This window comes from Papaver somniferum, chromosome 11 (genome assembly GCF_003573695.1).
Source record: "Papaver somniferum cultivar HN1 chromosome 11, ASM357369v1, whole genome shotgun sequence".
Taxonomy (NCBI): domain Eukaryota; kingdom Viridiplantae; phylum Streptophyta; class Magnoliopsida; order Ranunculales; family Papaveraceae; genus Papaver; species Papaver somniferum.
The window spans coordinates 122,607,598-122,634,068 of record NC_039368.1 but is presented as its reverse complement, the minus strand read 5'-3'; the positions used below and the strand labels follow the sequence as shown (position 1 = coordinate 122,634,068).

Sequence of the window (26,471 nt, the reverse complement as noted above, 5' to 3'; positions counted from 1 at the left end):
TGAAGAAATTAGGTTTATAATTGATGAAAACAGGTGAAAATTGAAGTGAAAACAACAACAAGATCAACAAAAAAAGACAGGGTTAATGATCTAATTGTATGCGCTGTTAAGATCAATGTAAAAGAGATTTTGGCATGGTACTTAGTTTGGAATTACATAGTAAGAAAATCCTTTATGTTTGACCGATGACCCAACCACAACTCCTACTCAAATAAATTTCATGTTTTTTTTTCTTTCATACATGTATTACTACCAGAAACTTTGAATTAATACACGTTGAAATAAGTTTCATACGTTACCAAAATGTAGATGGTAAGCTTTTCAAAATTTTATGGATAGTAGCCTTTCTTTTTGGTATTAACTAAGGTCTATAACGTCGTACATGTAATATTTTGGTATTAACTAAGGTCTATAACTTCACGCGCTCTTTTGTAACCATGGCCGTAGTATATTTTTCCTTAGCACCTTTAATATTCATTTTTTTCCATGTGGATGACTCCAATGAATCATTCTAAAAGGATGTGTGAAAACCACACGAATATCGTCCTCTTCCCAATAACCCCCAAAAGGAAAATAAAAATCCTTTTTTATGGAAATGGTGGGTCATGATTAAATGTGAGTGCGTGGTCTATGCGTTTGTTTTTATATATTTCATTGAAAATTGTTTGGACCCAACATTCATGCGTATTGAGCCTGTTGTTACAAATTATAGTTCGCAGAACAAATCAGTGAATAACACAAAGTTTTTAGTAATAACCCTGGCTAGCAAAATTGTTCTTTTTCCTCTCCGCACCTACATTGTGAATTGAACCTCACATTATATTTTGAAATGCATTTTCTTTAAACTACTTACTGAAGGATGTAAGCTCACAACATGCTCAGTCTGAAACATTAAAAAGAAAGTTATCTTGGATTAAGTATATACATATCTAAGAGAGAAAACAAAAAAAAAATAAAAAATATTTTAGAGAACAACAATATAACTTCATTTTTACAGATACATGTTATTAATATTAATTCAAAACCTGGGATATGAAGATCTTACCTTGGTTGAGCAAGTATCAGCCCATATTCATCGGAGTTAATATTTAATCTTTTTCGTTTACATGCTACATAATTAGAACAAACAGTTTTCTGCATAACATTTATTCATCTACTTAATTACATGAAAAAAAATTTACTTTCCTTTAGCAGATTTAGCATATCGGAATGGGATGGGTTTCTTTGGATTCGGATCATAAGCAAAACGAGAAAAAATATGTTCAAAATTCTCAACACATGCTGCTGATGATAATAATGATTGGGTATTCTCTTGTCTTGTTTTGAAGGTGTTGATGTCCTGAAATCACTATCGAGGGTTGATTTTGTTTTAAATAGATAATCATCATGGGGTTTATTAGGGGACAGTAGAATCCCTTTTAGGTCTATGAAAAATAGTAATAAAGTTATTACTATTATAATGACGAGGGATTAGAAAGAAACGATATACCACTACAACTTTTTTTCTCTGATTCTTCTTCTCGCCATCTTCCGTCTTTCTCCTTTGCCTCTTCCTTGGTGGTGGTGGTGTTGGCGACGATGGTGTTATGGTTTTGCGTATTTTATTCTTCTCTATTTTTTTATAAGTTAGGAACATGATTGTAACACCCCATGTTTTTAGCATGGCGCATATGCCGAAAGATGCGCGATTGCCTGAGATAAAGCTTCATCTCAAAAGCTTCTGTTGCATTGTGAGGAAGATTGGCCAAGAGACAATATTGTACAATCATTGTGCATCAGGCCAGAGAGGGCTGGCCGAGTAAATATTGCACCAACATTGTACAATAGCTAGAATGAGTATTGTGCAATCATTGCATGTGAATAGTGAAGCAAGCATGTCAATCTGCTCGTATATACTAACTTGTATAAATTGCAAGTTAACATATATATGAGGGTTAGTTGGTTGAAGGTGCATATGCAGACTATGTACCAAGTAAGTTTCATAACTTAGCCGAAACGGTGTAAATGATGCTTAGGACTCATTTATAGATGTGTATCCTTGATAACAGGTTACGTTTGTTTCCTTTTAATTTCCCTAGAAAAGAGAGCCAATGAGTGGTATCACTTGATTCCATCTAAAAAAATCACCACTCGTAGACGCTTTTGTTAATAAGTTCTACCCACACCACAAGACTGCTGCTGTTAGGAAGTTTATCCAAACCTTTTAGCAGAAATTAGGTGAACACCTGCATGATTATGTAGAAACGTTTAATGAATTTTATACCAATGCCCACATCACGACTTTGAGAAAGCCAGCATGGCCCAAATCTTATATGGGGGCCTTGATAGTGAAACCCAAATGCAGGTATGAACGATGAGTGGTGTGGAATTTACCCATCAAGACCCAGATGAATATTTTGACGAGTTCATCGAGTTAGCTGAAAAGACTCGTCAATGGGATTCAATGAGAGCCCAAATAACTAGAAACCCTATGTATATGGTTAATAAAGTTGGTAATTGGTCAGATATCCTTAGGCGTCTATAGGCCTTATAGATGAACCAAGGGTCCAACCAGACTATAATCGGTAATAATGAGCCCAGAACCTATCCATGTACCATTTGTGGTGATAAGAGTCATATTGGACCTCACTGTCCCCTGTTTTCCCCTAGTGAAACTACCCGTGACCAGGTTAGTGTCCTATATGGTGGTATGAACTTTAAATATGAGGGTCGACCCAAATTTGATCCATACTCTAATACATATATCCATAGTTAGAGACATAACCCGAATTTCTTGTGGTTTAAAGGTAACCATAAAGGTGGTCCATCAAGCAACCCACCACAAGGTTTTTCTAGGAACCAATCTCAAGTCCAAGAACCACCCCAGATGATAAAAAGATTTCATCCCTAGAAGAAAGTATAAATCTCTTTATTGATCGTAGTGTGATAAAAATGTCGAGTGTACCCAAAATATTAACCTTTTAAGTCAGAGTTTTGATAAATTTGTTCAGAAGTTCGATGACTTTGTCCTGACGAGTCAGCGTAACTAACAAAGCAGTGACCGAGCTATTGCCAACTTAGAGAATCAAACAAGTTAAATTTCGAATTAGTAAATTATATGGAGAACGTGACATTTCCTAGCCAAACGACTCCAAATCCGAAAGGATTTAACCAGGTTAATTGATCAGGTAGTTCTAACCAAAATGAACATATAAAAGCAGTTATTACTCTTAAGAGTGGTAAAACTCTAGATAACTTGGTAGAACCACCTAAGGACAAAAGTTCAGCTGAAAAAGAGACTGAGGTTGTCCAAACTTCGTCCAAAGATCCCAATGGGCCTAAGATTGCTACAATTCTGAGTGAGGAAAATATCACTGGGAGAGTGTATATACCACATGCACCATTTCCTCCGAGACTCACTAATAAAAAATCCTAGTACGTATGTTGAAATCTTAGACATTTTTAAGCAAGTTAAGATCAACCTGCCATTATTAGATGCAGTTAAACATGTACTGACTATGGACAAGTTCCTGAAATATATTTGCACTGTCAAGAGAGACGCGAGTGTCCATAAAAAGGCATTTTTTACCCAACAAGTTAGTTCCATAATCTCACAAATGTATTTAGTCAAATTTAAAGATCCTGGTTGTCTTACTGTCATATGTGTTGTAGGTAGAAAAAAGATAGAAAATTATCTTTTAGATCTTGGGGATAGTGTGAATTTTTTACCGTTCTCGGCATATGAACAATTTGTACTAGGTGAGATAAACACAACAAGGATATCACTACAATAGCAGATAGGTCAGTAGAAATTCCCACATGGAATTATTGAAGACTTTTTGGTTCACGTAGAAAACTTTATCTATCCAGCTGGCTTTGTGATTTTAGACACTTAACCTGTCTCTAGTCAAGATATCAATATCCCGATCATCTTAGGTTGTCCGTTTTTATCCACTGCAAACACAGTCATACATTTTCAAACTAGCCTAGTAAAAAATTTCTTTGAGAATCACAAAATATTGGTGATCGTTAAGGCATTGCAAACCCCATCAAACCCTGAACACTATGAGTCCATATGCATTGGCGAATGGTTTTCAAGTCCGCCGGATATGCAGCACGCGCACAAAATCTAGTTAGGTATTACTCCCCCAAGGCCCCAATCTCGCCACGAAAATTTGCTAACCCACCCAATTTTCTTCAAGTACTTTATCATACTCCTAATCATCTTTTGATATTTTACGGTGTTTGTCTAGACGCTGGAGTATGATAAACCAGCGTTTCCATCTTTTGCTTCATCTTCTTCCTAATCATCTCAAAACATCTCAACCTCCTCCTCTCCTTGTTCGTCATCTCCTTCTTCACCCATCCTTCCTTTCTCCGTCTTCACACTTTTCCAGTAACAATAACTCTTACTTGTCTTCAACTCACTCATTATCTGCTACTGCTTCTCATTTTCTAAAACCCTATTCTTCTTCTTCTTCTTCTTCTTCTTCTTCTTCTTCTTCTTCTATCAGACCACCTCTCCACCCTAACTTGTTTCATTATCCAACTCGTACAGATTTCCAATTCCAAGAAAAACAGGAAGTTGATGATGATGATGATGATGGTAAATACAAAAACCCCAGTGATAAAAATACGCATTTGTTCATCAAAATTCTTAGGCAGACCAATTCTGATGAACAATCTATGGATTTTCTTTATAAATCAAGCATAAAACCCACTGAAACTTTGATTTGTTCCGTCATTTGGGAGTTGAGAAATGAATGGGAATTAGGTTTTCTGGCTTTCAATTGGGGACATAAAATTGGTTGTCTTAGTAACAGCACTAAAGCTTGGATCTTGATGATATGGGTATTGGGTAAGCAGAGACAATTTGGTGTAGCCTGGAGTCTAATTCGTAAAATGGCTCCATCTCAAAATGCTTTGCTTATTATGATCCAAAGGTAAAAGTCTATATTCTCAGCATTTTTATATGAATTTCAGATAATATTGTGAATATGTACCTCAAGTTGTTGAAAAAATGCTAAGACATGTTAAAAAAAATCTATTCAGTGATTAATTGGATTGGAGACACTGCATATAAATTTTGCTAAGTCTCTCTCAATCGTATTAAAACTGATAATGGAAGTATGCAGTCTTGTTTGTAACCCTTGTCAACAACCCTGTAGAGGTGATATCCTAAAATGTATTACTGTCTTAAGCTAATGCAACTTAGCTTATCATAAACTGAGGCAAGAACGGTCAATCGGTAACAGTTTTAGTGCTTTCATGCCGTTGTGAGATGCATGTTCTAGTGACCGTTTGTTTGTATTTGCACTCTTAAGAGGAAGACGTTGAATATGTATTACTTTCCGAAGGTGAAAATGGGTTTCAAATGTTCACCATGGTGCTCAACAGGTCTTTTACTCCCCTTTCTCGGAGATTCTTGTAGATTTTCCATCTCTGTAGTCTTCGTTATAGTACCAAATGGTTGCACAACCATGTTGAGTGTCCAGTGGTTTCTGATAATTGTTCTGTGCAACTGAGTGATGAATCTCACACCTATCAACTGCTTACTTGTTTAGATTCAACCATTTAATTCGCTGACTTCTGGTTGTCCAGCTGAAGGTGGAAAAAGTTGGTCTTCATCTGAGAAATTTAGACCAGCAACACTAGCAAGTACTGCTGTATCTTCTTCCTTGTTTTTGCATCCTTCAGTTGAAGACTGAACAGAATCTTGCTAATTTTGTTACGTTGGATTTTAAGCCTACCTATAAGGTTATACACTTAAAATACTCTATCAAGCTTTACCTATAGGAACAAGCCTAATGTTCTAGTTAGTGTGTTCATTGGTTGCATTTCATTTATATCATGTCTATTTGTACAAAATGAGGCTTCTAATCATTTGGTGGGTTATTAGCTATGCAGCTGCAGGTAAACCTAATAAAGCCATTCAAACATTCCAAGCTATGGAGAAATTCAGAGTTACTGCTGACTCCGAGGCATTTCACACTCTACTATGTGCACTTTGTACGTACGGAGACGTCGAATTGGCTGAAGAGTTGATGCTCACAAACAAGAAACTTTTCCCCTTGGAGATTGAAAGTTTCAACATTATTCTCAATGGTTGGTCTAACATCTCTCTTGATGAGGTTGAAGCCAAAAGAGTATGGAGAGAAATGTCTAACTACTGTATCACGCCTAATGCAGTTTCATTCACCCACATGATTTCATGCTTCTCGAAAGTTGGTAACTTATTTGACTCGCTGAGGCTGTACGATCAAATGAAGAAGCGGGGGTGGTCCCCAGGTATTAGCGTCTACAATTCACTCATATATGTACTAACTCGAGAAAGCTGCTTAAAGGATGCCCTCAATCTCTTAGAAAAAATCAAAGAGGTGGGGCTTAAAGCAGACTGCGCTACCTACAATTCCATCATAATTCCTCTTTGTGAAGCAAAGAAATCGGATGAAGCATGTATTGTATTGGCTGACATGATCAGGGAGGGGCTTAGCCCAACTACCGCAACCTACCATGCTCTTGTCGAGGTGGAGGAGAGTTTAATAGGGACATCGGAACTGCTCAGGCAAATGAAGAAAACTGGCTGTGGTCCTTATGGGGAAACATTCATCTTGATTTTTAACAAGTTTTTCAAGTTTCACCAATCAGCGAACGTGTTGAAGATGTGGATGGAAATGAGAAGGTTAGAGATAATTCCTGATTCTGCACATTATAAAGTTGTGGTTGCAGGGCTGGCAAAATTTGGTTGGATGAAGAAAGCTAGGGAAATATATGATGAGATGAAAAAACTGGGATTCGCAGATGATCCGAAGCTCAAGAAGCTCTTCCAGGGAACTGGTAAAAAGTGGTAAAAAGTGATTATAAAGTAAAGAAAATATACAAGTCTGTCAGAGAAGTGGTCTCGATGCAAGGAGGTTGTGAGGCAGTATATTCATACACCTTTTTCAGTGCACATGTAATTATTGAAGAAAATTATAGAGGCTGGAATGTTCAAAAGCTGGTGTATTTTTCATATTCTTGGATGCTAAATATAGAACAGTCTAGTTACTGACATTGTGTTACAGGATTTTGTTTTGGATTATAAGAAGGATTAAAGAGAATTTTGGCGAATCAATTTTGGTTGCAAGAAAACATCATATTCATTTAACATTGCTTTTGACTCCTGCAGAGAGTGCTGAGAACCAAAATGGGACTGATTTAGCATTGCTTGTTACCTGTTTCATACTTCATACTGGTTACACTGAGTTTTTCCCTGTTTCCCTGATGATGCTGGAACAATGTTTTGCGTGTCTGTATCTTATCAAACTAGAAGGAGAGAAATAAAAGTCGGCATTAAGTTTCAATTGAACTAATAGTCAATCTGTACAGTTACATGATGAATCTCATATGTCTGTTCGCAAAACTCTTTGATATTTGAAAGAATTTCTTTTGAGTTAGCACCTTGTTCAGCTACTACATTACAAGATAGTAAAACCTTGCCAACTGCCATAGACCAAACATGCAGGTCGTATACAGAACGGACGCCTTTAATGCCTACAAGACCAGCTTCAACTTCTGCAATGTCGATACTACTCGGTACGCTCTCTGTAAGTACGGCTAATAAGTTTCTAAGCATGGGCACAGTAGTACACAAAACTAAGACAGCAAACCCAAGCGTGCAGAGAAGATCAACAATCAACCAATTCGGTTTTGCCCAGATAACAGCTCCACCAATCATGACACCAATGGACTGGATAAGGTCACCGAGTATATGCAAGTAAGCACCTTGAAGATTCATGTTTAAATGTTTTTGTTTCAATTCATTGAGAGCACAGTTGATCCAACTTTGAACCGGTTTGTGCTGAACTGTGTGGTTGTGTTCAATGTCGCTGCAGCTATGCTCGCCTGCCGAACTTGACATGAGACTCATTTTTTCCTCTTTCACTTTACGGTCTGAATCTTCGGCTCCGTGATCATGGTGGTGGTGGTGGTGATTTTCGCAGCCACCGGAGTGGTGATGATGAATGTGGTCATGACCTAACCATTTCAACATGATCAAGTTAATAACAAACCCAAAAACTGCAGTGAAAAACATGAGTTTCCCATTCACCGTCCCAGTTGCATTTAGGATTCTACGAATTGCTTCGTAAATCAAAATCCCTGAAATCAACCAGATAAGCTGTAACGAAAACAATGCTCCTAAAACTTCAAATCTGAAGAACCCAAATGAATGTGTTTTTGTGGGTTCCCAACCGGATGCCCAGACTGTAAAAAGCGAAACGCCGAATCCGACGACATCAGCAACCAAGTGTGCTGCATCAGCCAGAACTGCTAAACTATTTGCTTTCACTCCTCCAATAATCTCAATCAATATAAACAGTAGGCAGAAGAGTACGAGTCCACATAGTTTTGTAGCCGATCGGAATCGTTCTTCGGATTCTGACCTGTTCTTAGATTGCCTTGATAAAACACAAACTGGGTCACTAGATATTTGCTCAGAATCATCATCTTGGTGAATTTCAATTTCAGCATCATCTCCCATGTCTGCTTTGAATTGAATTCAACAATGATCCAAAAATTCCCAAAATTAAAATGATTCAATTGAAAGGGGTTATTAGGGAAATTGGTGTAGGGAAAAAGCTATTATATTTTTTTTCTCAAAAGCTAAAAAAAACAAAAGGACATAAAGATAAGAAAAGAATATGTGTGTGGATCTATCCGTTTACCTTTGGAGGTCTTTCTGTTCAGGGTTCAACTGAGAGTGCAGTGTCTCCCAGAAGACAAAGAGAGAGAGAGAGAGAGAGAGAGAGAGAGAGAGATTTTTTAGGGGTTTATTGGACAAACAAAGAGAGTGTTCCAAAAATCTAGCCGTCCGTCCGGTCATACATGTACAGTTATTCTCCTTGCCTTACTAATAAAGGAAGATTTCCTTATTTAACAGTAATTAATATTATTAAAAAGTATAATTGCCAATAAAATAACGGTAATTAAACATCAATTTCTTTTGCAAAATGAAGATTCGATTAATGGACAAGGATGGTTATTTCTTAGAGAAAATGGGCATAGAGAAAAAACTAAAATCAAAATGATATGTGAACAGGTTTCTCAATTGACAGAAATGTTTAGAACAACAAACAGGGGAAATAATGAAAACAAGAGAGCCAATAAAATCAATAAATAGAATGCATTTCATAGATTTATATGCAACTGAACAGACACAAACCCATAATTTAGGAAGAGGATAAATAAATAAATAAATAAATAATAAAGAGGAAAATCCAGATTTCCCTTGCTTGTAATTTAGAATTTTGTAACAATATCATCATCATCCATGTAGAAAAGATCTCATTTTTAAACCATCAAAGCCAGTATTCCAAAACCCATGATGAATAATAATCTTGAGCTGCTGCTGATAGTAGTAGTAGTAGTAGTAGCACCACTGGTGGGAGATACAGCTGGTGCATCAACTGGTGAAGGTGCAGGTGCAGCACTTCTTGGTGCCATGACAACAACAATCAATTTCTGTCCTTTCTCGCAATGACCTTTAGCTCCACTGATAAAATAGTAAGGACCAGATTTGGTGAGCTCAACTCTTGTGTTGTTACCATCTTTGTATTCAGCAATTGGTTTTGTCAAAACACAGTTCAAGTAGTTCTCTCTTGTCACTTGCAACACTGAGTCTTTCCCTGTTTCGTAATTCCACACTGTACGCAAAGTTGAAAAACATTTTGATTAGTTTCACAAATTATTAATCAAACAGATTTTATGTTATATGATAGAGCTGAAAAATGTGAAGTTACCTAGAGAATCCCCAAGCTGGAAACGAGAAGATTGAGCCCATTGATTCAGTGGTTGAGATTTAAGTGATGAGGGGATTTCCCAACCATTTGATTTGCCTCCAACCATGAAATCTTTGGCTTCTGAGAAGCTGCTCAACATAATCAGATTAACAAGAACCAAGGACATAGACAAAGCTACAATTCTTGATGAGACTGCCATTGATGATACTTTTGACTGATTGATTAGCAGTGACTCTCTATAGAAGTAGCTTAAGAGAAACTTAATTGAATGGACTGAGAGAGAGAGTGAGAGGAGAGATTTGTTGAGTTAAGTGTGTGAATGTGTTGTGGGTTTCTCTCGGTATTTATAGTGGTGGATCAAAAACTAGCCGTTTGGTAAGTGCAGAGTAATGAGCACACGCAGCACAAACCAATGAGTTTGTTTTGAACAACGGTCATATGACAGTTGAAAATTTTAATATTTTGAATTTCGTATTCTCCTAGGTAAAAAAAAAAACAGGAACTGTAGAATATTTAATGAACAAAAATGTACTTTAAAGTGGTAGGGGCACGTGAGTCTGGGGTTCTAGTATATATCTTTCTTGGGGGTGCCTTAATTTTAAGAGATTATATAAAAAGGTTTTGTTATTAACAAACAATCATTGTATATGCGTATAAAACATTATAAAAATAAGAGAGATGGTTTTCGCTTATACTGGAGAGTGCAGACAACATCCAATAAATACATGTTTGTTAAATCTATGTTAATTTACATTCTTCAATGCAAGTGGAAATTATCTCTCCTATTTTTTTAATGGTTTATGCGTATTTTCAATGTAATGATTGAGTGTTATCTTGTGCATGGATGCACGAGATAACAAAACTCTATATAAAAACTGGCATTTTGGTTGCTAGACACCCGTAGAATGCCGGTGCTAAAGTTGGTTCTGGTGGTTAGTATGGGATTGTCCTGCGGGTGCCTAAATTTTTGAGATTAAATGGGATTAGCATTGCGGTGATGAGTAATTTTGCTAACTGTAGTCGGGAACTACCAAATGAAATTAGCGATGACAACTGGAGCATTACCAGAAACAAAATTTAATTTTAAAATTAGAGATGGTACTACATAAGATCACACGAAGAAAAAAATGAGAAAATTACATCAATTAATTAATTCATTAAAATGTGATAAAAGAATTGTTCTATTTTAAAAACTTTTTGAAGAGGTGTTGATACAAAAGTAGTCTATTATATATTGGTATAACGAACCATGCAATCCTGAACAAGAGCATAATCCTTCTGCAAAATCCCAACCAAGCCCTGAACAAGAGCAAAATCCCAACCCAGCCCAATGTTTTAATCCTAATAGTACTTCCAGCTGCCGAGTAGAATTCCTCGGAGTGGGTTCAAACTACACCTTGACATCAACAATTTAAGTGATCAACTTTCAGGACAAGTTATTAATTCAGCAAAAAAAGCCGAGATGGCTTGGTGTAGTCGATGAGGGCAATCACACCAGTAAAAACTAACAAGCTCCCTCTCACTCCAGAACTCCATAATTTAAACATGTAGAATAATCATTCACTAGATTAACCCCGGGATATTCTTCTTAGCAAGATCAACCAAGGACATGATATGAAGATGATACCTAATTGTCTGGCTTCGGTGTCTGAAGCACTATAAGAAACACTCAACGTCCATTTCCATGTAGGAGCATGGGAAGTTGATGCTGAAATTGCCAAGGACCTGATATTTCACAGAGGAATAAATTCAACAACTCATATGTGCTTTCACCACAAAACACTAGATTAAGAAACAACATCACTATAATAAGATCAAAAACGCGGATTTGGAAAACAAAACCATGAAAACAGAAGAGACGGAACAGGATTGTTATCATATCCATTGCTTCTTGTAATTTTTCTTACTAGTAGCATTATCCAGGATAGTCAAAAAGAGGAAACAATTCATGTTACGGTCTAAAAGAAAATTTCCCTTAACTTAGTGGGAGGCGTATTACTAGCCTCCAGCCAAGTAGTTAGGACGAGGAAAATGGGATCTGAAGAATATGCAACTGACTCAGACGGTAACCTTAGGCATGTAACATGAAGCTCCATGGTATGGTATAATTCCACACCACATACGAAATCTTGATGGTTACTTGACAGTCAATACACCAACTCGAACTAGTACGCCTTGATGTACTGAACTACGTCACTACTCGTTGGTAGATAACCATCAGCAGTTTTGATTACGACAAAAGAACAAAAACAAAAAGCAATTACAGGATCTAGTGGATGCAGATCTGACTGTCATCATAAGTTTTCGAGAAATGATTAATTACCTTTGGATGCACGATACCGAGAGTGCCGACTTGCTTTCCGTTCATAACAATCCTGGCTTCTCTTCCCGGAAGGAATGCAGTACCCTCAGTCTTCTTGCATGATATATTTTGGGAAAGTAAGTCAAGAATCTCAAAAGGAATACAAAGAAGCAATATATATTGGAAAAAAAGAGTAGCAACCCACCCTTACCTTCGATGCAGATATATAGTAACCATTACTAACTCCAGACAGAGGATCCTCAATCCAAGGTACATCAACAATTTGCATGATTCTTTGCACGAGGCCACTAATTTCCTGAAAATTTGTACGAAATTACTGAAATATACCATGAAAAACAGTGCACTGCCACATTAACTAAAGTTTTAAAAGATGACCATGAATCTATGCTATCGCTTAAAAGAATTAGGGTTTCTTGCTTATTTTTTAAAAAACAAGGAATCATAAACAGATGAAACTACCAGCAGAGTTTTTATAAACTTGGACTCCATAACAATGGAGCCAGCTACATAGTTCTCTTCTGCAGTATTCAATTTTGTCAGATTGGGAAAGCTAATGACTAAAAGAAACAACACACTGGCAACAAGGAAAAACCCTTATATAACCAGTTGCTAAATACTCAGTCCCACAGCTTTCATCCTAAGATAATCACTTAAAACAGTTGCGGAAATACTTTCAAGATCATACCTCGTAGCCAGAAGATTCATTGCAATATAGAGCTGCAACTTTTCGACTATTTTTGGCACCAACATCTTTGGTATCATCTAGAAGCACAACATCGCCCATTTCGAATATCTAAGAAAACATAATAAACGCTATGAGACTCATATGCACCATGTAGCATATCACTTCACTCATGTTAATACAAGAGCTAAGTAATCTAAGATGTTCTTTCATAACTCAATACGATTGTAAATGTTATGGTTGGCACAAACCTAATCAAAAACATAAATCACCATCTACATCAGATAACCCATAATTTTATTAGAGAATGTGAATTGATACCTTTATGGGCTTTGGATGGTGGTTATTCTCTCGAACAGTTTTCAGCAACCCCGACATAAGACTTGTTCGAGTAGCCTGGGGAAAAGCAGGATTATGTGATAAACTTGAAAGTCAAATACACTTGCAAATACTTAACACCAGGACTAACAGTACATAGTAAAGCATTGCAGATGCAGTTTTAATCTTTTTCAATCAGTTGCATCTTATCTTGAAGAGTTAACATTAAAACATTATCAGTCTTTAAGATCGAAGTGGTAGGACACAGAATTGAAGTATATATTTATAACACGGAGGTCACGAATTCCAGCCTAAAAGTATAAATATTTCCATGAAGTTTGATGCTTGTTTCTTAAATTAGGGGCCAAGTTTTCCCAAGCTTATAAACATAGAAAGGAAGATGCTACACATAAAAGTTAACCTTGTGTCTAGATAATCTACAGAATTGCAGTTCTTGGTGTGTGATCCAACACTCCAAACAAGAGTATGCAATCTCTACTGCGTAATTAGTTGCAATGAGAATCAGATACGAGAATAATAATCAGCAAGTGAACAAACCTCAAAATCCGATGAACGGGGGTTTGCAACAGTTACGGATGTTTTGTCATCCTTTTGGTTCAACATAGAGAAATTTTCTTCATTCGAACATAATATCCACGTTAGCACCTCAGTAAACCCAGCTGCCATTATCTATGCAAAGAAAAAACAATATATGTAAGGCTCTAAAAGCTACCAAGAAGAGAGAAGGTGCAAAATGGAGATCCGCAAATTCTTAAGCATCGTGCTGGATATTTTTGTTTCTCGGAACTGTACATAGAAACTTATATCTACTAAGGGTAAACAGAAAAATAAAACTAGATTAGCTGAACAATTCTAATGAAATTTTTATTTCATACTTAGCCTTTCAGCCAGCGAGGGGTTAAAATCACAGGTCTTGGGACTAGGAACATCTAGTTCTACTACTTTGACGTACATACTGGGTCTCACTAAGTATATACTGATGCACATTTGTTTGCGATCACTAATCTGTGTAATTCATGCTGGGGAAGGATGTAACCACACCAGCAATATAATATGTGTCCAAGTTGCTAAAGCAATATAAATGATTTTGTTACAAATCTTATTCTGATATCAACTACTGGCCCCTCAACAATGGAATCTTATCTAAATAAGACAAGGTTATTGCTGCCTAGAACAAGTTCTATGCGACTCCTTCTTGCACGCAAAGTTTTTTTGTGCCTAAGAAATGAAGGCAATGAGCTTCACAGAGTAACTAAGAAACCAGCAACTATGCCAGCGCCAGCCAGCCCAGTCTTTTAGCAGAGGCAAAATGAGTCAAGTAAAACGATAAGAAACCCCAATAACAACAATAGATGGCAGCGGTTACATCAGAAGGAAGAATATATCAAAAACAAACTGATGCATTACTTCCTATTCCAATACCTCCAATCTGATAAGGTAGCTAAGCTGACTGAGCGGTTGCTGCCTTCCTTGTGTTGAGAGCACAGGCTGTGTTCTTGGGATATTATTGAAACCATAAGCAACGGCAACATCCTTGGAAAAGTAAAACAAGAGAGTCCTTGTCAACATACAAAAATGTCAATCATTCACAGACAAATGTTTCCCTGAAATAGAATGAACAGAGTTACATGTGGAATACCTCTGCCACATCACAAGCTTCAAGAACGTCACTTCTGGTTGGAGGTACAGACACTCTGATGATGGATTTTTTGTCACTTGATATTTCCTCCGCACGCAATTGCATCTTAGTTAACAAACTAGTAACCTAAATTTAACGAATGATAGTTTAGGATTTAGTAACAAATAAAAGCTCAAGTACTGTACTCAAACAGCATCACATTTGGTTGTTGTGAAAGAAATAAAAGCACCAACAGGCCTCAGCATATAATATATATGACCATGTTGCTAATAAAGTAAACATACTTATTACTTACTACACTAAACCAGAAACCAAAGTTCGCTAAAAACTTTCAAAAAAGAAAAACCACCTTCATAAACAAAGAAAATAGGCAAAAAGAAAATATGTCAAAACATGTTTTAGGGATTACATGAACCCCACCACTTTGAATGTATGTAACTCCTAGATAAACATCTCTAAGCAGCCCCATCTTAAAGCATGCAGGTGCAAGTTGTTAGAATACATGTGATAGCTTCCACCGGCAGGTTCAGCAGGGTTTAATCTTAAGACTTATAAGGATCTACTGATTCCCAACAAATCAGACAGTAAACTGCAACCTAAATAATCCAAGGATTGGTTTGGGCCGGTTGAATTATTTGGATGGTCAAGCTGAATAGGTCTGTTTTTAGTAGCTCTGCCTACATCCCTTTTGCTACTCATTCCTTGGTCTAATGCCATATTGATTTTCTAAGGTAAAGTTTACAGATTCCAAAATGATTTTCCTGGTTAAGAACTATGTAGGCTGCAAAAAACCAAGAGAAACACCCATACTCAAAATATGATTTGAGAGATGGGAGACCAGGTTACTTTAGGGCTTAAACTTGTCGACGATATTAACATGGAATTGACGATTGAATATACCTCATTAATTAATATAGTAAGTACATTGAACTAAATGTGGAGAAATTTTGTAAGCTGTGATACCTGACTTGCGTCCAGTGGAACACCGATTCTACCGGTGATTTTCGTCAGAGGAACTTCCATATCAAAGGATGACAAGTCAGGGAAAACACAGGACTCCCCATTGGAGCATATCACTTCAACAGGCTCAACCTCAAATTTTCTTTCGCAGTACACCGAGAACATGCTGACCTGTGGGCATATCAAACAAATCTTCACTTGCCTAAGCCTAAAACAGATAAGGAGCAAATAGAACAGACAAGTAAATAAATCATAATAGAAACTTCCAAATAACGTCATAGCTCACCATTGTATTCAATACAATATTTGCCTTGGTCAAGTCAGTTGCCGTGCATTCGATGAACACATTCTTAGTTCTTTGCGATATAGCTGACCGTGCACCATTAATAATTGGAGGCAAAGATAGTACCGTTCTGCATAAAGAAACTTAACTTTTGATGAACAAATAAATTTAAAGAGGAAAAACTATAGTATTATCGACTCTGCACCAAATGGCTTGTGTACCTCTTGGAATCATATATCACGGGGTAAACCGGTGAATTCTCAATTATATGTAGAAACTTCTTCAGCTTCATATCAGACTGCGCGAAAGAAAATAATAGGTCAGAGGAAATAACCCATAAAGTACCAAAAACTGTAAGATAATAATATGTTCAATTGGAATAGCTACTCCTAAAAACGCAAACACAGTAGTACAAGTTACATCTTGAAGCTTAGACAGTGATAGAAACTCAGAAGCATTGAAAATGACGTATCAGTAGTACTTACGTTATAAAACTTCATTAGCTCATCCGCCCTGAAGCTTTTGTCCTAACAAGAAGCAAGTTACAATTGGTCAATGATATCATTATCCAGACTCAAGCAGCTCCAGATTAAAAAAAGAAAATTCAACGAGGTTTAAGAGATTATAGTTCGTGATACTGAAGCATGACTGCATGAAACAGAAGCAAAACAAAATATTTGGAAAGGGAAGATTATACGCCACAAGCTGTTCAATTTATACGCCAGAAGCTGTTCAATAGTCGATAACAACAAAGTGTGTATAATGCACCCAATTAAAAATCGTTGCCAACAGGTGAAAAGTGACGTGAACAATGAAAGGGGAAAGCATGTAACAGTTGGTCAATAAAGTCAATTTAATGCGAGTATGTAACAAAAACCCTGTGGGGCACTGTAAGTTAAAGAAGGTTCCACAAGCATTCTCAATAACATAGCTGACTAAACAAGAAGCATGGCAGACAAGTATTCCCTGCAATAAGCCTGGAACATCCTCAAGCGAAGCAAATCAAGAATGGAAAGAGTGCCATCTTGCTACTGACCAAACTAAGCTTTTTAAGGTAACGTGAGCATTTCAGCCGAATACATTCTAGAAAGTTTATTAATAAAATTAATACTCCAAACATTCTAATGTTTACCTGTTTTAGAGGCACGAAACTTATCTCTTCAGGTGAGAGAGCCTGGAAAATAGAGAAACGTACGTAAGTAAAAGATGCAGCAAGGCAGTTTAGCATTGTTGAAGTACATGAAAACACATTATAAACAACAATATAGAGACCTGGAGACCTAGAATAAGATGTCGCAGGTACTAATAATCAAGAATCATACACATCATCCATAGTGAAGAGTACCTCATATGTGAAAGGACCTTGTAATGCATCCAAATCATGAGTGCCAATGGCAACTAGAGTTCTCCTCCTGAACCAAATTAAGAGAAGTTAGCTTTTCCAGTTAAGAGATTTAACAATTTTGTAGAAGTACTCATTCAACATTCAGTAATTATGTTATAACTTCAACCAACAATGCAGTTGATGCCGGTCCGTAAACCGGGCAAAATATACATACAACCAATAATTGATCGCCAATTGAGATTGACAGGTTTATCAGCTATTAAACAAGCCTATATATGAGTAATAAAGTAAAAACAAGAAGATGTACACATCATTAAAAAATCCTAATGGAAACTTCAGTTTTTACCTGCATATGTTCTGATGAAGCTTATCTTGGAGGTCAATGAAACTTTTATATCTGGCTTCATCAAAAGTGATCCCTCTTAATACAGCACAAACAATGAAAGGTCTGATCGCCGAAGTCTACACGATAAAGAAAAAAATGTTCAACTTTAGGCTACATTCCATTGCAAAAAAAAAACTACTCCAGATAAGATATTAATACCTCTTTTTTCACATGCATTTTAAGCATGGATTCTTTAGGAACATTAGATAATGTATACGTAGGAATTTCATCAAGACCTAGAAATATGCGAAGAGCACGCACAAGCCCTTCAATACAAAGCAAATCATATCTGTCCATTCACACGCACAGTAATTATTATGTGTTTAAACATTTATTACTAATATTCTAAACAAATATAATAATTAAAAATAGAAATTGTGATACTACTGAAATACCTGTTTGCCGGAATTTCAACTTTGTAAATAACCTCTTCATCTTCTGTGGATTCATCCTCTACTCCATCTAAGTGTTTCTCTTTTCTAATAATTGCTTTCTCAGTTGTCTAAATTAATGAAAAAACAAACTAGAAGTTAATGAATTTGAGACACTAATTAAACCCTAATGTCAAAGAAGAATCGAAATGTCTACTTACAACATCGTCAAGCTCGAGTCCGTATTCCATACATAATTCATCGAATTCATCTTGAGCTGTTAAAATCGTACAAAATGTAGACAGTCAAGAGACGTAATTCAACAAAAAAAATCATGGGAAGAAAATAAAACAACCCTAGGGTTTACTCATACGTACTGTAGGTTCTCCCAAGAGCTTTGAAAAGATCATCTCTAACAACTGAAATTTTAGGCATATTTTTGGATCAAAGTCTCGCTTACAGATCTGTTCTTCTTCACTCTCCGCTAGGGTTTAGTTAAAGACTGGTGGGGAGAATAAAACGAGACTTGCGGAAAAGATTACGGAGTGTGAGACAAAGATTAGAATATCGGAATACAATCTTTAGCTTTTATATTTGCCGAAATATCGGAATACAATCTTTAGGTTTTATACCGGCCGAAAGCAGGCAAGGGAAACGGCCCATTATCATGGAACTACATCCTGGTTTGATATTGTCGTGAGTTTCACAAAAGTGCTTTGTTGTTGTGCTGTGTTGTGCGTTGTTGTGCTGTGATGTGAAAATAAAACAACACGACGTTTGGTAAATTATAATCTAAAAGGTGCTGTGAAATTAACAAACTGTAAATTTTGTTTGGTAAATTGGTATTTTAAAGTGCTGGTGATATAGCTAATGACGAAAATATACATGTTTTATAAATACGTCATAATTATAATAAATTATATTTTAAATTCTAATATATTTAAAAAAGCATCCTTAAATTATAAACATATATATTTAATAAAATATAAGTAATATTTATTTTATTATTTATATTTATTATTATAAATTTATTTATTTATTTATTTGTTTTATTTATTTTTTGAAAATGAGATTTTTACTTAAAGGCTCGAATAGTCAAGGGTTACATAGTTTAGGAATGTAGCATTTCTTTTCTTTACAATCGGGTGAATAAACACAATAGCATAACTAATTCTCAATTATAAGCATTAACTTCTGACCGTCTTGTTCGATTATACCTTATCCCCTTGGCAGTCTGGATGTCGTTGCGAACTTTGATTCCTGTTTCCTGCATAGTTTTGTTACAACCTTGAGTATTTCTAGATTCAGGTGTCTGAATCCATAGTTGGTGTAGACCACAACAGTTACAGCTAGCCAAATAGTTGTTGATGGAGTGATGGAGGTAGATCCGGAGTTTGAAGGTTATAAAACCTTCTTCAATGACTATCCACAAGAATAGCCTAAATTTTGAAGGATACTTCAAAGTCGGGACAATGAAGTGATCCCTTGGTGTTGCTAATGATTCTGTAGCCGAGAGTTTGGCGAATTGGTAGTTGTTGCTATTGTGGTGTGGTGTATGGCTCTTTGTCCCCACCCTCTATGAGCACCTTTTGTCGTTGTTGATGTGAAACTTGCATACTTCGATCATGTTGATGATGATTCGCGGAACCTAAACTATCCTTAGTACTATTAATAATCTTAACTAAAATCCTAGGAAAAGAAAACACAAAAACAAGTAGAGGTTCACAATTACGGTAATTTTCAGATTCGTTGGCAAAGTTGCGACTAATATCTTTGTTACCTGATTTCATCTTTTTATGAGTGGATATGAATTGTTGTTGTTGATGATGTGGCGGAGCTGAGTTGTTGGTGTTGCATCGTATTAGCCGAGAGTAACCAAAACCTGCAGAGTGATCCCAAGATAGGGCATGGTAGAGACCATAACCTGAGCCTAGATCTAAAATACAACTGACAGATGGTGCCATCGCACACTTATTTATATGCACAGATGAAATTGTTTTTTTTTCCCCATTCTCCCTGCCTTCCGTTGTAGAAATAAATTTAATTGGGCCTAGGCAAAGAGATTTCATCAAATTACCTTTAGTTGCAGTCATTATCTTAATGGGATAATATACCTCCACGTGATGATCCAATTTGTGTCCTACATCCTTCTGTGCAAAAGTTTCTACGTGTCGTCCAAACGGACCCTTATCTTTTCCATTGTCAGAAACAACATCAGACAGGTAGGCAGGCTCTTTCCCCAAAGTGATATATGTCCCTTCTAGAGATAATGTGACCCGAATCCATATTGTTCCGGGTCGAATAAAATTGGTCTTCCCCATTGAGATTGCTTCCGATTCCGTATCTCGGGTTTCCATTGACACGCCCAAACTGCTCGCCGAATAAAGTGAAAAAAATGAAGAAGAAAGTAATGTCATCTTCTCCGTAAAACACTTAATCAGAATTGAATTTTTCTTGATACATTCAATTTGAACCGAGTTGTGAACCAAATTTTGATGTTTAATTTCTCCGATTCGGTGGATATGGAGATCAATTTCCCAGAATTTCCGACCATCACCAGTTTGCAAATGGAGTATTTCCAAAAAACTGTTTTCTCTTCAAGTCTTGCAACCAAAATAATTTTTCTGTGTTGATTAACTATCTCCTTTGGTTGATGATTTACTAGCACCTGTACAGCCATAACTTTAATTTTCTTTGTTTGTAGCAACTTCCAGATGCGACTCCTTTTGAAGGACAAAGGAGTTATGAAAAACCCATCAAATAGACACTGATAGTTATAAGGTCTAGTATTATGGAAGTAAGAAAACAAATTGCGGCGTGATGTAGATGATGTTGATTGGGGTTTGGTCATATGAGGAGTGACCGTGGAAACTGTTTGGACTGAATTTGGTGTAGAAGGGTAAGGTAATGAGATTTAAACTAGTTGTGAGAGAACAAAGACTCAGAATTGATTTTGGATGTTGCTATTTTTTTCCAATCTAGGTACCACAAACAAAAAGAGACGAACTAAACTGAAAACAAAGGTACGATGCTTTGAAACTTATGGGTACTTACATGAGTAAAAACGGAGAGAGATTCCACGAACTCAATCCAGTTTCCGGCTTCTGGAACAATTAGATTTTCATCTACTCGACCGAATACATCTAGAAACTCAAGATGTATGAAGAATACAATTCTTTCAAATCCTTCATCTGCCAAAGCTATCCCTATTCAACCGACATCGAATTGAAAAATCATTTTGATTCAGGTCCGAATTAGCTGATTTGGTGATACAGAAGACCATACTATGAATAAGAATGAAGGTTGTTAATGGTGTATCGGTTACAAACTCTCAAGGAGACCGAGTTGCAGAGCAAACTCGGAAGAGAGAGAGAGAAAAACTCAATTTATAAATTTATTAATAAATAAGAAATGTAATTTATTATTTAATCATTTAATAAAGAATTTTATGATTATGGTTTGCTTAAATATATTATTATTGTTATTTTAATTAATTTTATTATTTCAAAAAAAACAGTTAGAAATATAGTGATAATTGTATAATATTATTGGGTATAATTTGTCTTTATAATAAAATAACAAGGTTAAAATAGATAATCAATTAAATCAAATTATGTGGGTCCACAATTTCTGTTTTTTCAGCTTTTAAAAGCTACTGGTGAGTAGCTTTTAAAAACAGGCCTAAAATGAAAATGCTTATCTCCAAAAGCACTTTGAAAAAAATTTACCAAACACTATTCTTAGTAAAAATTTGTTACTAGTTTGTTACAAAGTGCTTTTGATAGAAAAAAAAAGCAATCCCAAATGGAGGTTAAAATGGCTTGCTCGACAACATCTGTTCAGGAGCGAACCTAAGCAACTGTTAATTGACTCCCAACGAGTTAGTAAATTGTAGAAATTAACGTTTTAGTCCCAGTTTTACTGGACTTTGGACACTAGTCCTGTATCCTCAAGCGTAGTACTGGTTAGTCCAATATTTCCCCGCATAGAAAATTTAGTCCAAAATTTGGACGAGTCGGTCCAAACTCCTTCCCGATCTAGAGAATTATCCATTTCATATTACCATAACTACCCTCATTATATCTGTGGAAATTGTACAATTATTCTTGCTTTTGATGGGCCTTCACAAATGTCTTTGGAGAACTTCACAAATATCCCTACCGACATAATTGAAATTTTATGGTAAAACATCACTTTTATAATTCCACATTTAATCTTGTTTTCTTTCTTCCTTCTTTTTCGTTCTTCCTTATCTCGATCTCAAATTCGAGAGAAACAAAAATCCCCAGCCGGTGCCTGCACCATTACCAGCACCTTCAACAGCTCCGCCTCCTCCGTTCAAATCCACCATTAGATCCGGCACCACCTCCTAGTCTACCGTTTCTACAATTTTTTCATCACATCTATCACTACCTCTTATATTTTCAACCAAATACACCATCATCACCTCCTAAACAATTGGTTTTTGATCGATTCACCTGATTCAATTAAGAAACTCAAATTTAGTGATGAATCAAAGAGAAACTAATCTTCTTAAACTAATCAAAGAGAAATTAATCTCCTTTTCACTGAACCAAGTCATGCCGTCAGTCTCCATGGATCATTTGATCGTTTTCCAGACGGTTAAGACAGCATTCGAAGCCGAGACGAATCAGGAAGCAATAGGTACGAGTTAATGGAGTTTTGAGTTGTATTTCAGATTGCTATTAGCGAAGACACGGGGAAGAATACCTTCTGCTACTGCTGTTGATATAATGGCTATGATTGAGGATTAAATGAAGTTTTAGAATCTCAAAGAAACAAGGATATTTGGGTTTTTTCTGGATTCGTGTTTACAGCGGGTTTGAGGAGGTTTTGAATTCGTTTTGCTGCCAAGAAAGTCATCGAAGAAGACAAGTTACTTCCTTTGGTTTATATAATGGTGAGATAATGAAATGTTTCCGTGAATGGATTATCAATGTAGATTGTGCTTGTAATCATCAATTTGCAGGGAAGGAGTTTGTGCAATCCCCAATATACAGACAGTGCTTGCTTTCACTAGTCTGTTAGACACACACAATGTTTGTCGAAAGAACCGAATGATTAACTCTTCACCGCTTCAAGTCAGCCGCAACTAGTCCACTACTCCAAGTTTTCCAAAGTTTTTGTTCAACTGTGAACCATGGTGTTTGCTGCTATGTTTTCGGTGGTGGTAGTGGGGCGGCGGTGAAGATTAAGTGTGATTTTTTTGTCTTTTGAGACGGTGGTGGTGCTTGTCTAGGTTTGGGAACTTTTCTGAGAGACACGACGATGGTGAAGTTACGGGTGATGATCATTTGTTATTGTTTATATGCTTTTATGGGATCAATTGTTGTTGTTGATCCCATTTATGAATCAACTATGGTTGTTTTATGGATCAACTACGGTTCTTGATCCCATTTATGGGATGAACTCCTGTTGTTGACCCAATTTTTTATGGGATCAACTACTGTTGTTGATCTAATCAATTCCTATTGTTGACAACATTTTTTTGGATTATTATAATTATGCTTGTAGTTTAAATCATGTAAATTTCTCCCAATGTTGAACTTGTGGTGCAATGGTAGCATGACTGACTCCATGTCACATGATGCGTGTTCGACTCACGCCAAGTTCACTCTATTTACATGGATCAACTTTTACTGTTGATCCTTTTTTTTTGATCAACTACCGTTGTTGATCCCCTTAAACTGGATCAACTTCTACTGTTGGTTCTATTTTTATTTGGATCAACTACTGCTGTTGATACAAAAATATCTGAACCGGCGGTGGCGGCAGCGGATTAGTGGTGGCGGCGGCGACGGATTAGTGGTGGTGGAGGACTAGTGGTGGTGTAATTGTGGTGGTGAAGGAGTGATGATGGAATATTAGTAGTGGTGGCGGTTGGTAGGTGGTGGTTGTTGAACGGTGGTGGTGGAATGGTAGTTGAATGTTGGTGGGGGATGGGGGTTTCTAGTGTTGGTGGTGAAGTGGTAGAGGAAGAAATTTGTTCCATTTTGAAATAAAGAAAAAAATATATTATATGGGTGAAGGTATTAAGGTAATCTAATTTTAAATGATAAGATTATTAAAAAGTAGGGACATATTTATTGTTGTATAAGGACATATTTATTGGGTTCAAAAGTAAGGACATATAAATAATATACCCATTATATTTATGCAGATACATTAAGAGAGAGTCCAAAACTTCTACATCTGAGATTTTTTACGAGAGATAAAGACGATTTGGGTTTTTGTTCTTCATGATTTCTCGTTTCATGTAACGTTTTTGATCCTCGATTATTTTTATTTCAATGATTTATACTTCTTCTTTTTTCTAGTTAAGATCCACATGTTTGGTTTACGATTTAGACTCAATTAATTGAAATTGATTTTGATTAGAATGATTTGTAGGTTGTAAATTTTCATTAAATCACATACAGAATCACATTTTGAAATATGTAACGATTTTGATTTGGGAACAATAAATATCGAGATTGAGATGAATCTGAAATTTGAACAAATTTCTGTTTGTTTTTACCCATATTTGAAAAGCATTATTCTTCCTGTGGTGCTTGATTAATCCAGATTGTTGTTATTTGTATATGCATTGAATGTTTCCTTGTTTATGAAACATATCTTTATTGATGAAGGAATTTGAGTTTGAATATGTGTCACCATCGCTCTTGGAGAGAGTAACGTTTTAGAACGTAAGTACATTAGGACTTCAGTATTCTTTTTTTGTTGTGTGGTCCAAATATCGTGGTTTATTGTCGCAGGATATCAAGGAAGACTTGAGAAGTTCTATGGCGAAAGATGTTGCCACGACCAAGAATGAAAGTTTAGTAACTTTAGAAAATGCTATCAAGCATGTCCCAAGTCCGAATTTCCAGGCACGACAACCATACCAGCCGCGAAACAATGCACCACCCTTCCATCCAAGGCGTCAGCCAAATGTTCAGGGGCAGCTGAACCATGTTGCTACTGTTGACAAGAGAACATAAAACTTCGCGATTTAGGGTAATTTTCTGATCTTTAGTTCTCATGCCAAAGTTTTGTTTGATTCTGGACCTACTCATTCGTTCATATCATTGCATTTAGCTGCTTATATTGGTTTGAAACCAGTACCCATGGGGTTTACTTTGAATGTCTCTTCACCGCTAGGAAATGTAGTGTCCCCTAGTAAATTTTGCAAGGATTGTGAAATAACTTTTGGTGACTATAGAGTGAAAATAGACTTGATATCGATGAGGCTACAATATTATGATGTCATTATTGATATGAATTGGTTGTCACAAAACCAAGCTATGCTGGAATGTTTTGAGAAGAATATTTTTTTCCAATCATCATCGGATGGAAGTCGAGTGTCTGTCCAAGGAGAAAGGTGGAAGGTTATAAATTCATCCTTACCAAGGATGAAGAGGCGGGACGAAAGCGAAGAACACATAGATTATCTTGCTCACCTGAGTGAAGAGGAGGATACCATTGTGGTAGATGAAGAGTTACCGGTAGTTCGAGATTTTCCCGATGTTTTTCCAGAGGCATTACCTGGATTACCACCAAAGAGAGAGATTTATTTTGAGATTGAAGTGCAATCAGGAACCATGCCAATATCGATTCAGCCATATCGTATGGCACCCAAAGAGATGAAGGAGTTAAGGAAACAACTTGATGAGTTGGAAGAACTGGAATTTATTCGACCAAGTACGTCACCATGGAGAGCTCGTGTCCTCTTTGTTCTCAAAACGGATGGATCAATGAGGATGTGCATTGATACTGAACCAAGTTAAAATCAAGAATAAGTACCCCTTGCCGAGAATTGATGACTTGTTTGACCAAATTAAGGGAGCATGTTATTTAGCGAAGATTGATCTTCGATCTGGGTACTATCAGATGCCGGTAAGAGAAGAGGACATCTGTAAAACCGTATTTAAAATTTACTATGATCATTATGAATTTCTTGTGATGTCGTTTGGATTACAAATCCACCTGCAGTATTCATGGATCTGATGAACCGAATTCTTCGACCTTTTGTGAACAAATTTGTAGTTGTGTTCATTGACGACATTCTCATTTATTTCAAGACTAAGGAAGTCCATGAAGAACATCTGAGAATGGTTTTACAAACTCTAAGAGAGCACAAGTTGTATGCAAAAATAAGCAAGTGTGACTTCTGGATGACGAAAGTATTATTCCTCGGACATGTTATTTCCAAGGATGGTATATCTGTTGATACCGAGAAGATATCGACCGTAACAAAATGGGAACCCCCAAAAAGTGTTTTTAAGATTCGCAGTTTCTTGAGTTTGGCAAGCTATTATCGAAGATTTGTTGAAAATTTCTCGAAGATAGCAGTTCCTCTTACTCGTTTGACTAAAAAGGGGGTGAA

General features: G+C 36.4%; 4 protein-coding genes across 5 annotated transcripts; 1 reads left to right on the top strand and 3 right to left on the bottom strand.

Moving 5' to 3' along the window:
• The first annotated feature begins 4,200 nt into the window (after positions 1–4,200).
• LOC113322412 (pentatricopeptide repeat-containing protein At1g80880, mitochondrial-like) lies at positions 4,201–7,091 on the top strand. Of its 2 annotated transcripts, XM_026570493.1 has the most exons (3): positions 4,201–4,922; positions 5,879–6,084; positions 6,169–7,091. In XM_026570493.1, the coding sequence occupies exons 1-3, from the start codon at positions 4,243–4,245 to the stop codon at positions 6,828–6,830; spliced, it is 1,548 nt and encodes a 515-aa protein (XP_026426278.1). In that variant the 5' UTR covers positions 4,201–4,242; the 3' UTR covers positions 6,831–7,091. The 2 variants fall into 2 exon arrangements, with proteins under 2 accessions (XP_026426278.1, XP_026426277.1); XM_026570492.1 differs by having other exon boundaries at positions 5,879–7,091.
• A 204-nt stretch (positions 7,092–7,295) lies between these two features.
• On the bottom strand, positions 7,296–8,854 carry LOC113322414 (metal tolerance protein B-like). Its single transcript, XM_026570494.1, has 2 exons — positions 8,685–8,854; positions 7,296–8,502 (listed from the first exon to the last, which is right to left on the bottom strand). Exon 2 carries the CDS (start codon positions 8,498–8,500, stop codon positions 7,328–7,330), a length of 1,173 nt encoding a protein of 390 aa, XP_026426279.1. The 5' UTR covers positions 8,501–8,502; positions 8,685–8,854; the 3' UTR covers positions 7,296–7,327.
• Positions 8,855–9,123: 269 nt separating this feature from the next.
• On the bottom strand, positions 9,124–10,065 carry LOC113321633 (early nodulin-like protein 1). The gene is made up of 2 exons (XM_026569534.1): positions 9,759–10,065; positions 9,124–9,662 (listed from the first exon to the last, which is right to left on the bottom strand). The coding sequence occupies exons 1-2, from the start codon at positions 9,955–9,957 to the stop codon at positions 9,310–9,312; spliced, it is 552 nt and encodes a 183-aa protein (XP_026425319.1). The 5' UTR covers positions 9,958–10,065; the 3' UTR covers positions 9,124–9,309.
• Positions 10,066–10,819: 754 nt separating this feature from the next.
• Positions 10,820–18,652, bottom strand: LOC113321632 (phenylalanine--tRNA ligase beta subunit, cytoplasmic-like). The gene is made up of 19 exons (XM_026569532.1): positions 18,463–18,652; positions 18,307–18,362; positions 18,110–18,216; positions 17,874–18,003; positions 17,676–17,791; positions 17,330–17,396; positions 17,117–17,158; positions 16,470–16,511; positions 16,206–16,282; positions 15,988–16,114; positions 15,705–15,872; positions 14,742–14,867; positions 14,525–14,635; positions 13,640–13,771; positions 13,085–13,159; positions 12,767–12,874; positions 12,272–12,376; positions 12,082–12,171; positions 10,820–11,483 (listed from the first exon to the last, which is right to left on the bottom strand). Exons 1-19 carry the CDS (start codon positions 18,518–18,520, stop codon positions 11,415–11,417), a joined length of 1,806 nt encoding a protein of 601 aa, XP_026425317.1. The 5' UTR covers positions 18,521–18,652; the 3' UTR covers positions 10,820–11,414.
• Positions 18,653–26,471: the final 7,819 nt, after the last annotated feature.